At 48.4% G+C, this 15,254-nt stretch overlaps 1 protein-coding gene across 1 annotated transcript in view; it reads right to left on the reverse strand.

Moving 5' to 3' along the window:
- The window catches only part of RABGAP1 (RAB GTPase activating protein 1), a 99,502-nt gene that overhangs the window by 58,216 nt on the left and 26,032 nt on the right, over positions 1-15,254 (reverse strand). Inside the window, exons 7-13 of the mRNA XM_070955769.1 lie at positions 14,959-15,069; positions 12,481-12,547; positions 11,465-11,567; positions 7,881-8,050; positions 7,049-7,223; positions 5,827-5,920; positions 727-877 (exon numbers count right to left, since the gene is read on the reverse strand). Coding sequence (XP_070811870.1) covers positions 727-877; positions 5,827-5,920; positions 7,049-7,223; positions 7,881-8,050; positions 11,465-11,567; positions 12,481-12,547; positions 14,959-15,069 — 871 coding nt within the window. The remainder of the gene's footprint in view (positions 1-726; positions 878-5,826; positions 5,921-7,048; positions 7,224-7,880; positions 8,051-11,464; positions 11,568-12,480; positions 12,548-14,958; positions 15,070-15,254) is intronic.

Below are 15,254 nucleotides of genomic sequence, written 5' to 3' on the forward strand. Positions count from 1 at the left end.
TCGGTAGCTATGTGCTCTGGCGATCCCCGCAACCTTGAACGGGTCTGAAACGGGGCGTTCGGAGGCCGAAACGTGAGGCATGGAGGTGGTGATGGTCTGTGGCGATCCCTGCAGCCTGGAACAGCTGATTGTGGGTATTCCAGGAGGCCGATCCACCCGCCAATCAGCTGTTCGTGCTGAATCAGGCTGCAAGAATGTGTTGAAGCTGACCTGGCTGTTTGCTATTTGCTGCAAGGACAGCCAGAGTTTGCAGCAGCAAGCAAAACACAAGCAGAGGAGAGGAGTTTCAGTTTTAGTTTCAGAGATCAGCACAACATCAGCTTTAGAACAATTGACCTAAGCCACGCCCAGGCTCCTTGCTGTCTCCTTCCTTGTTGCTCACACAGCAAATATTGTTTCAGTTTCCAAAGAGTCTCACTCACTGACAGGACGCTAGCCAGATGAATACCAATGTAGGCAGAGGCAGATTTTTTTCCGCCTTATTTTCCTCCCCAAAAACTAAGGTGCGTCTTATACTCTGGAGCGTCTTATACTCCAAAAAAATACAGTAATTGAAATTCTGCCTTAAAATGCCTCCCAAACTGTATTCCAGTTGTCCCCAGGACCGATCTCCTTGCTCTCTCTCCGAGCGGTTCCAGAAGCCCACCAACCCGAGAAGCCAACCCAAAGGCCACTGTTGAAAGCATCTTCTCCCCCAGCAATCTTCTGTTCATAAAACAAACCCACCTTTGTGATGAGAATCCGGTATTTCTCCACCAGAAAGTCGTTGTTGTGACATCCTGCCAGAAGCTGCCACACCTCTCCCCGGAGAGCTTCGGGGACGCCGCTCCTCACCAACGCAGACAAGGGTTTGGGCCGCACGCTCAGGTTCAAGTGCCTGGAAAGGAGGGAGGGAGCAAGAGCTCAGCTGGGGACTTGGCAAAAGGGAAAGCACACCCCGCGGCAGGAGGGGGTGGGTTCCCTCTTGCCTCAACCAATCAGAATCAGAAAAGAATAGAGTGGGAAGGGACCTTGGAGGTCTTCCAGTCCAGCCCCCTGCTCAAGCAGGACAACCTACACCAGTGATGGCGAACCTTTTTGCCGTCACGTGCCAAAATCGGGGAGAGCACAGGGGGTCACGCACCTGCCCACACCCATAATTCAATGTGCCCTGCGCCACCGCACATGCACACACGACCCCCCTGCACTCCCCCTGCTTTTGGCATACGATGGCACAGTGGGCCCAGTAGGTCCATTTTTCACCCTCCCCAGGCTCCAAAGCCTTTCTAGGAGCCTGGGAAGGGCAAAAACAGCCTTCCCCACTCCCTGGAGGCCCTCCGGAGGCCGGAAACAGCCCGTTTCCTGACTTCTGGAAGGCCCAAAAATCAGCTGGCTGGGGCACTGGAGCTGAGCAAGGGCAACGCTTGCGTGCTCACAGATATGGTTCCGTGTGCCACCTGTCAGACTGCGGTGCTATCTCAAAATTAAATGAATTTCCAAACTGCCAATCTTTAAGGAAATCTTTCTTTAATTGAGCTCAGCCACCGGATCATGACTCCACGCGGACAAGACTGACCTTTTGCCTCCCAATCCCTCCCTTTCCGATCCCCAAAACTCTGCTTCTCATTGGCTGTCTTCCAAGTCATTCTTCAGACTTCTTTTCCTCGTCATTTCTCAGGAATGTGCCCCCCTCCCCTCATTTCCACGACAACCGGGCTTCAAAGGGATTCAAAGGTTCGCCATCACGGACCTACACTATTTCAGATAAATGGCTGTCCAGTCTCTTCTTAAAAACCTCCAGTGATGGAGCGCCCACGATTTCTGGTGGCAAGCTGTTCCACTGGTTAATTGTCCTCAGTGTTAGGAAGTTTCTCCTTTATTCCAGGTTGCTTCTCTCTTTAATTAGTTTCCATCCATTGTTTCTTGTCCTGCCTTCAGGTGCTTTTTAGAATATTTTGACCTCCCCCTTCTTTGTGGCAGCCCCTCAAATACGAGAATGCTGTTATCATGTTGCCCCTAATTCTTCTTTTCTCTAGACTAGCCCAACCCAAATCCTGCAGCTGTTATTCACATGTTTTAGTCTCCAGTCCTTTGATCCTCTTAGTTGCTCTTCTCTGCACTTTTTCCAAAGTCTCAACATCTTTTTTTTTTAGCGTGGTGACCAAAATTGGTTGCAGTATTCCAGGTGGGGCCTTACTAAGGGTTTTATAAAGCGGAACTAATACTTGTTTTATGTTTTATGTTTGTTTTATTAAATTTATATACCGCCCTACTCCCGAAGGACTCAGGGCGGTGAACAGGCACAGAATAAAATACATAAATACAAAAGTTAGAAACAACTAAAACCAAATTAAATAATTTAGCCCAAAACAATTAAAAATCCCAATAATTTAAAACAGATTAAAATTTCAGTTTAAAAATTTAAAAGAAAGGGGAGAAAATTAGGCCAGGCCGGCTTGCTGGAATAGGAGGGTCTTAAGAGCACGGCGGAAAGTGCGCAGATCCGGGATCCTCCATATCTCCGGGTGGAGCTCGTTCCAGATAGTGGGTGCCCCCACAGAGAAGGCCCTAACCCTGGGGGCCGCCAGTTGACACTGCTTGGCTGACAGCATCTGGAGGAGCCCCTCTCTATGAGAGGGGCCGGTGGGAGGCTGTTTGTGGTAGTAGGCGGTCCCATAAATAACCAGGTCCTAAGCCATGGAGCGCTCTAAAGGTGATAACCAAAACCTTGAAGCGCACCTGGAAGACCACTGGGAGCCAGTGCAGCTCGCGCAGGAGAGGTGTCACACGGGAGCACCATGTTGCTCCCATAACCACCCGCGCGGCCGCACTCTGCACCAGTTGGATCTTCCGGGTGTTCCTTTTTTTTTTTTTTTTTTTAATTTGATTTATATGCCGCCCTTCTCCGAAGACTCAGGGCGGCTTACAATGTGCTCAGCAATAGCCTTCATCCTTTTGTATATTTATACAAAGTCAGCTTATTGCCCCCACAAACCGGGTCCTCATTTTACCTACCTTAGAAAGGATGGAAGGCTGAGTCAACCTTGAGCCTTGGCGAGATTCGAACCCTGCAGTAATTGCAGGCAGCTGGTCTTAATAAGCTTAATAACAGGGTGCCTTAAACCCCTGTACCACCAAGGTTCTCCTCAAGGGGAGCCCCATGTAGAGAGCATTGCAATAGTCCAGGCGGGACTATCACGCGATCTTGATTCTAGGCCTCTATTTATACAACCTAGGACTGTATTAGCTTTTCTGGCTGCAGCTCAATCAGCAGGTCCCTTTTCAAGGGCTAAGAAAGGAGGCAGATCAGTGACTTCCTGGAGCAGAGGTGTCAAACTCAAGACCAGAGGGCTGGATCCAACCTGTGGGGTACTTAGATTCGGCCCACAGGGCCATCCTGGAAACAGCAAAGGACCGGCTCATGGTGCCTCTGCCAACGAAAACGGAGCTCGGTGGGCCAGCTCCATTTTCTCTGGAAGAGGGCTAGCAAAACAAAGTAAAGACATCACAAAAGGAGAAATTCCCCTTTTGCATTTGGGCAGCCAAGAAGGGACAGGAAAGGAGAAAGGAGAACGATGGCAAGAGAGCAAGGAAGGAAAAAGAAGGAAAGAGGGGAAGGAAGAAGAATGAAGAGGGAAGGAAAAAGAAGAAAAGGGAAAAAGGAAGGAAGGGAGGAGAGAAAGAAAGAAAGGAGAGAAAGAAGGAAAGAGTGGAAGGAAGAAGAATGAAGGGGGAAGGAAAAAGAAGAAAAGGGAAAAAGGAAGGAAGGGAGGAGAGAAAGAAGGGAAGAAGGAGAGAAAAAAGGAAGGAAGAAGGAAGGAAGGAGAGAAAGGAGAGAAAGAAAGAAAGGAGAGAAAGAAGGAAAGAGTGGAAGGAAGAAGAATGAAGAGGGAAGGAAAAAGAAGAAAAGGGAAAAAGGAAGGAAGGAAGGAGAGAAAGAAGGGAGGAAGGAAGGAAGGAAGGAAGGAAGGAAGGAAGGAAGGAAGGAAGGAAGGAAGGAAGATTATAATGAGAGGGAGGGAGGGTCTGAGGGAAATCCTGCCTTAGCGCTTGGCCACCACAGGTGCTCCTGGCCACACACCCCTGGCCATGCCTCCCCTCCCACGTCAAACACACCTCTGATGCGGCCCTCAATGAAATCGAGTTTGACACCCCTGTCCTAGAGCAGGGGTCTGCAACCTTAAACACTCAAAAGAGCCATTTGGACCCGTTTCCCACAGAAAAGAAAACACCGGGAGTCACAAAACCCTTCCCGTGCCTGACTATTTCTTCAGCGGCCGCAAAACTAGCATATGTAGTTGAATTAAACGTTTTGTTTTCTTCTAAAACTTTTCTTTTCTTGGATTTATTCATGGTTGGCCTACTGGGGGTTGAAAAGCTCAATGAATCACATGCCAGTGGGTGTCGCACATTGGCGGTTGTGACGCCTATTTTGAGTGACAGGGAGCCGCAGCAGAGGGGTGAAAGAGCCACATGCGGCTCCAGAGCCACAGGTTGCTGACTCCTGTCCTAGCGGGAGAAAGGTGGGCTATGCATGTAAGGAAGAGCTGAGCAGAAGGGACAGTCGTGATGGCACCTCCCTTCTGCAAATCACCAAGAATTTGGCTCAGTCAACAAGGCTTGGGGGGAGCGGCTGTATTGGGACTTTGCCTACATACCTCCCTTCTCCTGACTGGATGGATCTAGGACTTTTTGGCTCGTAACCTTGGCCATGCCTGTTTCTCCTCCAGGGTTTCGCCTTTGCGTTATTCTCCACAAGCTTTTCTCCTTGGCTGGGCCTCCCCCATTCTTTCGCCTCGGCACATGGGCCACGGCTCCTACATCCCAGTCCCTTCGCTGCAGCCCATTCGTCGAAGTACAGTTCGCGTCAGGCGTTGTTGTGGCCCGCCAGCGGCCTGCGCGGATCGTGGCTGATCCCAATGACGAGGAGGCTGGTGTGATGTCGCACCAGCAGCCTGCACAGCCAGCACTCACGTCGGACAGCGAGGAGGCTGAAGAGGATGTGGTGCCAGAGGCAGAGACTCAGCCAGGGCCTTCAGAACCTCCAGAGGCTCCTTCAAGTAGAGAGAGTGAAGTGGAGGAGCCTCTCCTCAATGCTCGAGCACGCAGAGCTGCCAAAAGGCAGGAGTGGCTACTCAGGAGGAGGAGGTCTCCTCGAGAGTAAGGGTTGAGGATAATTGGCCACTCCCTTAGCCTATTTAAGTCACATGCAGTGAGTAAGTTTCTTGCTGGAAACAACTTGTAATTATCATCAGAGCATTTTTGGAAAAGTTGTATCTTGTTTTCTAGGCTGGTTGCCAACCCTTGCCGGACTTTGATTTATTCTTGCTACTTAATAAACTTGATAAGGACCGTTGGTGTGTGTCAATATCCTCGGGAATCCGGAGCTGGGGCAGAACAGGACAGCCAATCGGCACAGGAGCTCGGGAGCTTTGGGAGAGGTGCTGCTTGGGGGAAGGTGCTGCGTTTGTTATGAGAAGGGGAGGGGTGGAAGAGCAGGGATGGGGGGGGTGTATATGGAGGTGCTGCGCTTGGTGGAGGAGCGGGGGTGGGGCAGTGCGTAAATAAGCCGGTTTCATCCAAAGGAGTATATGGAGGTGCTGCGAACTGTCCCGGGTGCCCAAACGACTGACGCGAACTGTACTTCGACGAAAGGACTGGGACAGAGGGGCCGTGGCCCATGTGCCAGGGCGAAAAAGATGGAGGAGGGCCTGCCGAGGAGAAAAGCTTATGGATAATAACACAGAGGCGAAACCCTGGAGGAGAAACAGGCACGGCCCATTCCGGACGGGATAATCCGAACGAGGACAATTCCTGGAACGTGGACGCAGAAAGCAGAGGACTTACCACTTGGAAAGCAGGTCTCCCCACGTCTCCAGGATCTTTTCTGCACACTCTTTAGAGACGTCCCCTGAGCCACTGAGCAGAGGCTCGTCGTTATCTGCAAAAGACGAGGAGAGGCTGAGGGAGGGTGCAAAGCACAAGGCACCAAAACGCCTCACGGCGGGGAGCCACTCTTCCACGGGCACCTGTCCAAAGACCGCTGTCAGGTCTGCCATCTTCAGGTTGGCGCCTCGCTAGCATCCTGCCATCAGGATGGATGGAGGGTAAAGCGGGGGACAAATGAGCAATGAGCGTGTATGAGGTTACGATGGGAATTTGGGAGAGGGGACCGACAGCTTGACGAAGACCAGGAAAGCACGATACCACTTTGTGCCAGCTGACAAGGCCAGCGCACCCTGTGATTGGAACGTGGATTGCCCCAAACATCTCAGCGCTCTCTCTAAAGAGCTCTTCATTGGCTGAAGACAAACTGGTCCAAGGCGGGAGGGCTGGGAGAAGGGGAATAATCTGTAATCTTATCAGGCGGGAAATTTAGTTCTAGACTGACTTTAAGCAACCTTTAGTAAAAGAACCCATCACTTCAACCAAATGGGAGTCGAGGGTCTTTCTTTCCCAAGGAGCCTGACTGGGGCAGGTCTGACACCTGCTTTCCTGGAACAAATCCAAAGCAGGTGGCACTTTCAGAGATAAAGGGCGGCCTCTGCTACAGCTGGGCAGCTTTCTCAGTGACCAAACTGGGCGATTTGCAGAATCTGGACCCTAAAGTAGTTAGAAAAGGCTATGGGGGCTTTGATTGAGACAAGAGCCGAGGTGGCGCAGTGGTTAGGGTGCAGTACTGCAGCTCCTTCAGCTGACTGCTAGTTCAGCAGATCAGCGGATCAAATCTCACCGGCTCAAGATTGACTCAGCCTTCCATCCTTCCGAGGTGGGTAAAATGAGGACCCAGATTGTGCTATTTAGTATACTGTCTTTGGTGTAAGCCGCCCAGAGTCCTCAGAGAGTGGGCGGCATAGAAATAATAATAATAATAATAATAATAATAATAATAATAATAATAATAATAATAATAATAATAATAATAATAATCATCTTACACAGAGAGAGAGAGAGACACGGAGAAGGTGTGTCCCAAATCTCTTATTGAAGTCTACAACTAGCCCACTGCCCGCCGACGACCCCTCGCAGGAGACCACCCTGGAAAAGCTGCCTTTCCAGTCTACCTTACCTTCCTCCTCATCATCCTCGGGAGGGGACGGGATCATAGAGCCTTGGGAGCCGGATTGGGGGAGGCGGATGGCGGGGCTGGCAGTGGTTTTCTTCCTTTCCCTTTGGGATTCGCTCTCCAGGCACACCACTTCGTAGAGAGTGTCGGTGCTGGTCTTTCGGTCCTTCTGCTTGATCTATAGCAACAGATCAACAACATCGGTCGGGGTTGGGTTCAAAGCTTAACAGAAATGTTTCAGGGACCCACTTTAAGTGTTCTTGTCTGTGTGGAATAGACCTCCCTTCCATCCAACAGGCTAGGACAGGAGTCGGCAATCTTAAAACACTCAAAGAGCCACAACCAGAAGCTGACACCCGCATTCAATTCTGGAGCCGACCGGAAGTCCAGTTCCCCCACCATAGAGACTCCTCCTAGTGTGGTGTCCTTTTACTTCTGCCGACTGGAAGTCCAGTTCCCCCACCATAGAGTCTCCTCCTAGCACGGCATCCTTTTTTCCTCTGCTGACCGGAAGTCCACTTCTCTCCCACACCACCACCATAGAGTCTCCTCTTAGCGCAGCATCCTTTTTCCTCTACCTGTCCTAACCGAAAGCCCTATCAATTCTGGAGCCGACCGGAAGTCCAGTTCCCCCACCATAGAGTCTACTCCTAGCGCGGCGTCCTTTTTTCCTCTACCTGTCCTAACCGAAAGCCCTATCAATTGTGGAGCGGACTAGCGACAGGGAGCTGCAGCAGAGGGATGAAAGAGCCACATGCGGCTCCAGAGCCGCAGGTTGCTGACCCCTGGGTTAGGAATTAGGGTGGGGAGGAGGGAAGGGGCTCAGAGGTCTCACCTGCTTCAATTTTAGGAAGAAGTTTTCCGTCGAGCTTCTCTTGCTGAAAGGCCAGTAGAGCCTCTCATTCGGGGGACAGACACGGACTTTGGTCTCCAGGAGGAAGCGGACGGGCTCCTGCACCTCCGTAATCACCAAATCCACAGCTGTGGTCAGGAAGAGCACCTTGTCTGCAGAGGAGGAGGAGGAGAAAGGCAAAACCTAATGGTTAGAGAATGGGCTGTGGCTGGACCGTGAAGGGCAGGGCAAGAAGACTCTGTCCACAGCAGCATCTTCAGGCTGGGCAGGAAAATTTCTGAATCTCACCCAGAATATTCCACTGGGATGGGGTAGGGTGGGGTGGGTGGATCCCCGAGCCTGTATGTTCCGCTAAGGTGACCTGGAGGATCCAGCCTCCACTCTGGGAGCACAAGGGGATTTGGGGACATATTTCTTTCAGCTTCTCCCCCCCACCTTTTTTTTTTAATTTGATTTATATGCCGCCCTTCTCCGGAGACTCAGGGTGTTCTGTCCCCGTCTCCACACACACACAAACACAGCCAGCCGAGGGTTAAGAAAGCATAGGCACGCACACAGGTTGTTATCTCAAACTTGGCAACAATATAAGCACCGTCTGCCAAGAGCTTTACTTCAACAGATAACATGAAATTACATAGGCATTGTAAATAGTCCAGCAAAAACAATATCCCTTCGGCAGCTTCAGGCGTTGTTCAAGTGACTAGCCAGAGTTAGTTTTTGTTCGTCACGGAGTTTTACCAGCCACCACCCTCTCTTATATAGTCTCTGGGGTGTGGTCCAGTGACTCAGCTATAATCCCTAGCACGCCTCCTTAACTGCTGCAACCGTTTATCACGCCTTCGTTGGCGTGCATCCAGGAACGACGGCTCTCCTTCTTCGCTCTCATCAGAGACACCTGGCTCCGGCTAACCTCCTCTTCCTCGGCCGGCACCTGAGACAGTGCCAGAGAGGAGAGGCCTGGAGAGGGAGGCCTGGCCGACTCCTCTCCCTCATGTTCGGAGCCTTCTTCCTCCGATGAGATAGGCTCAGAGGGCGGGGCCACAACACAGGGCGGCTTACAATGCGTTAAGCAATAGCCTTCATACTTTTGTCTATTTATACAAAGTCAGCTTATTGCCCCCACAAACTGGGTCCTCAATTTACCTACCTTAGAAAGGATGGAAGGCTGAGTCAACCTTGAGCCTGGCGAGATTCGAACTTACTTCAGGATGCCTCTATAGAGCATTGCATGCCAAAACAACCAGGCAAGAATTTTTTCCACCGTGTCATCACTCTACCTGAACGCTTAATTCTCACGGCACTGTCTCATTTCCCATCTTTTTCTCATTCTTTCCCATTGGCTCCTTACGATTTCTCAATGGTTGTTTGTAACTATGATTTATGGCCTATGACCTATTACAGTGTTGACTGGCGGCCCCCAGGGGGAGAGCCTTCTCTGTGGGGGCACCTGCCCTGCGGAATGAACTCCCCCCGGAGACACGGAGGATCCCGGATTTACGCACCTTCCACCGCGCCCTCAAGACTTTCCTATTTCAACAAGCTGGGCTGGCTTAACTCTTTTTAATTGTCTAATTTTAATTTGTTTTTAAAAACAGGGGTATTTTAATTAGTATGGGCTAAATTTATTTAATACGTTTTAAATTGTTTTTTAAATTTTGTACTGGATGTGTTTTATCTTGGCTGTTCACCGCCCTGAGTCCTTCGGGAGTAGGGCGGTATATAAATCTAAATAAACTGAAACTGAAACTTGCTGTTTATATGTACACTGTGAGCTTCTGCACTGGAGACAAATTCCTTGTGTATCCGATCACAGTTGGCCAATAAAAAATTCTATTCTATTCTATTCTATTCTATTCTATTCTATTCTATTCTATTCTATTCTATTCTGTAATTTTATTCTATTCTATTCTGAAATTTTATTCTGTAATTCTATTCTATTGTAATTCTATTCTATTCTGTAATTTTTATTCTATTGTTCTGTTCTGTAATTCTGTTCTATTCTATTGTAATTCTATTCTATTCTATTCTGTAATTCTGTTTTATTCTATTGTTCTATTCTATTCTATTCTATTCTATTTTCCTCTATTCTATTCTATTCTATTCTATTCTATTCTATTCTATTCTATTCTATTCATTCTATTCTGTCCTGTTTTATTGATTGATTGATTGAATGAATGAATTTATATTTCAGCCTATTCGCCCATGGTGACTCAAGGCAACTTACAGGATATAAAAACTACATTTAAAACAATAAAAACTAACCAAAAGAATCAAATAAATAAATAGAGTACAATATAACAAAATCATCCCCCTTCCCACCTCCCCACCCCCCTGCCCCAGCAACAGCAGATCACACAAGCCATGTAATGGGCTCCACCCAGCTCTGGGTTCCCCAGGCCCTCTGGCAAAACCAGATCTTCAACGCCTTCCGGAAGAGTGGGGGCCGTTCTACTCTCAGGAGGAATGATGTTCCAGAGAGAGGGAGCCACCATGGAGAAGGCCCTTCTTCTGGGTCCCATCAGGTGTATCTCCCTCGGGGTTGGGACTCGCAACATTCCCTGCATCCCCACTCTGATGGGCCAGATAGATGTGACCAGCAAGAGGTGGTCCCTTGGATAACTTATCCTGTTCTGTTCCATTTTACTCTACTCTACTCTACTCTACTCTACTCTACTCTACTCTACTCTACTCTACTCTACTCTACTCTACTCTACTCTACTCGATGTTAGCGTCTCACTGCTGGCATAGAGAGGAGAGAGATAAGCCCTGAACTTTTGCCTGCTAAATCCCTTTGAAGCTGGGTCGTCGTGGAAATGAAGAGAGGGGGGACATTCCTGTGAAATGACGAGACAAGAAGTCAGTGGAGTGACTTGGAAGATAGCCAATGAGAAGCAGATAATTGGGGATCGGAAAGGGAGGGATTGGGGGGCAAAAGGTCAGTCTTGTCCGCATCGAGTCACACCGGTTGCTGTGCTCAAATAAATCCTTAAAGATTGGCAGTTTGGAAATTCATTTATTTTGAGATAGCATCGAAGTCTGACACTCTACTCTACTCTACTCTACTCTACTCTACTCTACTCTACTCTGTAATTCTATTCTATTTCATTCCCATTCCTATTTCCATTTCCATTCCCATTCTTCATCACTGCCCCATGGATTGGGGTGGCACTACCACCCAGGCCAGGGTTCAGCAACCTTAGACACTCAAAGAGCCATTTGGACCCGTTTCCCACAGAAAATAAAACACCGGGAGCCACAAAACCTCTAAAATGAAGATAACACTGCATATATCATTCCTTACTTTTACGCTCTGTATAAAAAAACTATAGCGTGTTGCATTTATGAACTCAATGACCTGCTAAAGAGAAAACCCATTTTTATTTCTGCATGCAACAAAAACATTTTGAACTCCGAAAAAGATGGGTCGAAAAGCTCAATAAATCACGCACATTGGCGGTGGTGATGCATATTTTTGAAGTGACAGGGAGCCGCAGCAGAGGGATGAAGGAGCCACATGCGGCTCCAGAGCCGCGAATTGCATACCCCTGACCCAGGCCCTCACAAACCTTTGGGCGTTTCCTCGTTCACTATTTGGAAGTGCGGAGACTTGGTGTTCCAACTCCCGGTGATGATGTACGATTTCCCGTCTGAGCTTTTCCCCATGGACTCCTAAAGAGAGAAGCAGAGAGAGACGGGGATGGAACACACAGCACGCCCCATAGCAGGAGTCACCAACCTTTCGGACCTCAGGGACCACTAAATTCAAAATTTTAAATCCTGCGGACCACTAATATGATCTGCCTAATGACCGGCTGGGTGGGTATGGCTAGATGGTCATGTGATTGGGCAGGCGTGGCCAACTCGATGTCACTCATGTGGAGGGACGCCTCACTGGCCTCTACTTGCCCCTCCACTCCACTCCACTCCTCGCCTGCTTGCCCGGGCTCCTTAGGGCCCCAACAGGAAGCAGTTGTTGGAACTAAGCAGCCACCATGAGAAAGAGTTGCCAAAACAGCTCAATTCAAATTGGATCTGGCCGAGAAGGAGGCTCAGCAGAAGCATCTCCCTGAGGACTAGGAGCATAGGCTTTCCAAGCAGAGGGAAGACCTACGGGAGTGCAAGGCCAGGTACCGGCGCCTGGAGGCTCAGCAGGCTGAGATGCTCAGCCAGTTCCAGGCCATGATGCAGTCCCACTGGAACGAGGGCCTCCGACTCTTCGCCACCAGCGGCTCTTCCCTCCAGCCTTCGCCCAAAGCCCCACACCAGGAGGCTGAAGCAGACCCCAAGTCGGAATTTCTGCCCCCCTCCAACCCACACAAAAAGACCCCGAAGGGGGAGACTCTCTGCAGGAACACAAACGTTCATTGCACGCATCTGGCCCAGGGGCCGAAGTTTGAGGACTCCTGATTTAGTGCAATATAAAAAATGCAAATAATTTTTCTGCGCACCACCAACATTTTATTGTGGACCACCAGTGGTCCACAGACCACAAGTGGGTGACCGCTGCCCCAGAGCATGTGGTTAGGAAGGGATGGGGGCACCTTTGGAGGGAGCGGGGGTGAGGAACAGAAGGGCCACTTACCAAATCCAGCAAATGCATGTCTCCGCTTTGCACGTCTTTTCCGGGACTGAGAAGGAGGCCGAAACATCTGCAAACATGAAGAAGAAGGAGAAGGAGATTGGCAAGACAGTGGACCCCGATAACAAGGTCCTCCCAGGGCCCTGATCAAATCCAGAAGCAGCAAAGGGAGCCCACCCACCCCACTTTGAGACTCTACTCTGAAAAACCACTCATTTTTTTTTAGTCTGAAAAAGGACACCAGATTTCCCAGGACGGCTTTCCAGAATAGGTAAGGTGGAGCTTGAGCTTTCCCCAGCTGGATTTTTAATTTTTTTAAATTTTATTTTAATACAAACAATCCATCTTCCATTAGACAGTTTGTCGCCGGAGTACAAATGTCTTGTGCAATAACAATTAAAACTTACAGCCATATTCGTTATTTATCTACTCTATTTATCTATTCTGTCCGGTTTGGCTCTGCAACCCAACAAGACAAACATAGATTTCAGAGGATAATTAGAACTGCAGAAAAAACAATGGCTACCAACCTGCCTTCCATGGAGGACCTGGATACTGCATGAGTCAAAAAGAGGGCTGGGAAAATATCTACAGACCCCTCGCATCCTGGACATAAACTGTTTCAACTCCTACCCTCAATACGACGCTATAGAGCACTGCACACCAGAACAACTGGACACAAGGAGAGTTTTTTCCCGAATGCCATCACTCTGCTAAACAAATAATTCCCTCAACATTGTCTAACTATTCACTAAGTCTGCATTACTATTAATCTTCTCATCGTTCCTTATCACCCATCTCCTCCAATTTACGACTCCATGACTGTAACTTTCTTGCCTGTATCCTTACGATTTATATTGATATTGTTTCTTAGTATGATTTGATTGCTTATTTGTACCCTATGACTATCATTAAGTGTTGTACCTTATGATTCTTGATGAATGTATCTTGTCTTTTTATGTACACTGAGAGCTTATGCACCAAAGACAAATTCCTTGTGTGTCCAATCACACTTGGCCAATAAAGAATTCTATTCTATTCTATTCTATTCTATTCTATTCTATTCTATTCTATTCTATTCTATTCTATTCTATTCTATTCTATATTCTATATTCTATATTCTATTCTAAACTTAATATCGATATACATAGCACGCCTAATACTGTAACAATTCTCTTAACTTATTTAATTCTATTAATGTATTTTCTGTATTTCACTAATCTACTTTTTATGTCTAACTTTCAGATTTATTCTCTAGCCATCGGTAAAACAGTTCCCATACAATATAATATTCAGGTTGTTCCTTCTCTTTGATTGCAAGTGTTAACCTATTCATTTCTGCACATTCTAATATTTTCCTGATCACATTCTCATCGTAGTAATCTCTTCACTTTTCCAATTTTGTGCAAATACAATCCTAGCTGCAGTTATTACATGAATAATAATACATTCTCTTTACTACAAGTTTCTGGTAAAATCCCCAACAAAAATTTTTCGGGTTTCAGTTCAATATGTTGTTGTATCGTCTTCTCCACATATGTATTTTTGTCCAGTATTTTTTGGCTTCCCAAAGTGAGTTTGAGGGAAAACCCTCAATATTTCAAGATATTGAAATATCTTGAGCAGCGGTATCCAACCTTTGTGACTTTAAGACTGTGTGAACTTCAAGTCCCAGAATTCCCCAGCCAGCATGGCTGGCTGAGGGGGAAATTCTGGGAGTTGATGTTGTGGCCCGCCAGTGGCCAGCAGAGCTGGCAGCAGATTCGGACAGTGAGGAGGTTGGGGAGGAACGTGGGCCAGTCCCTGGAGTCTGGGGAAGGCTCGGACGAGGGCTCTGCGTCGGAGACAGAGAGGGGGCCAAGGCCATCTGGTAGTTATGTGCTGCCTCCGGAGTCTCCGGAGTCTGACATCAGCGAGGCAGAACAGTGTGAGCCTGTTCCCAGTGTGCGCATGCACAGAGCTGCCAGAAGACAAGAACAATTAAGAAAACAGGGTCGACTTGGGAGTAAGGCTTGGAGATGATTGGTTCCTCCCATGAGACATAAAAGAGGAGCGAATGGGACGTGAGCTTTTGCAGGAAGCAATTAGTTCATCTGGTCGGTTCAAGCTTTGGAAAGCTCTGTTTGACTCTGTGCTAAGTTTGGCCTTGCCCTGCGTTTGGCGTTTAGTTCTCTGGCATCGTTCCAAGGGAGATAAGGTGGGTGTTTATAAACATTCCCCTGAAAGACTGTTTGTGAAGCCTTTCGGACTGGGAATAATTCACAGCCGTATGAATAAAAGAGGTTTGCCGGGACTAAGACTGTGCTTTATGCTTTCTAAGGAAGCCTAGGTCAGAACAGTTGAAGTCCTCAAGTCTTAAAGTCGCCAAGATTGGACACCCCTGATGTAGCGCCAAAGGAGGCGAAGAGGAACATGGAGACCGTTCTCTCACCTGGCCAAGCCTTAAGTGCTGGTGCCGAGGCCCGACAGGTGCCGCCTTACCTCTCGATGGCCAATTCTTTGTTAGTGGTCTGTTGCACATAGATGACGATCTTCTTGTCGATCCCTTGCCGTAACTTGAAGCACTGCCTGTCTTTGTCTTTTGGAACGGCACTGGGGGAGGGGAAGGAAAACCAAGGTGGTTACATTGAAAGTTTGCCGAAGTTGAGGCACCCCAGAGGACTTCCAGACGTGCCTCCCCCTTGCTCATCATCCTCTTTATAACGACCCCGTAATCCCTTGCGGGGTGGAATTCTGGGCAACTGAATGGAGCTGAGTGTTTACTGGCTGGATACCTT

The sequence above is a fragment of the Pituophis catenifer genome, unplaced genomic scaffold (genome assembly GCF_029215685.1).
Source record: "Pituophis catenifer annectens isolate HBS135680 unplaced genomic scaffold, rPitCat1.0.hap2 SCAF_17, whole genome shotgun sequence".
NCBI classification, from domain to species: Eukaryota; Metazoa; Chordata; class Lepidosauria; order Squamata; family Colubridae; genus Pituophis; species Pituophis catenifer.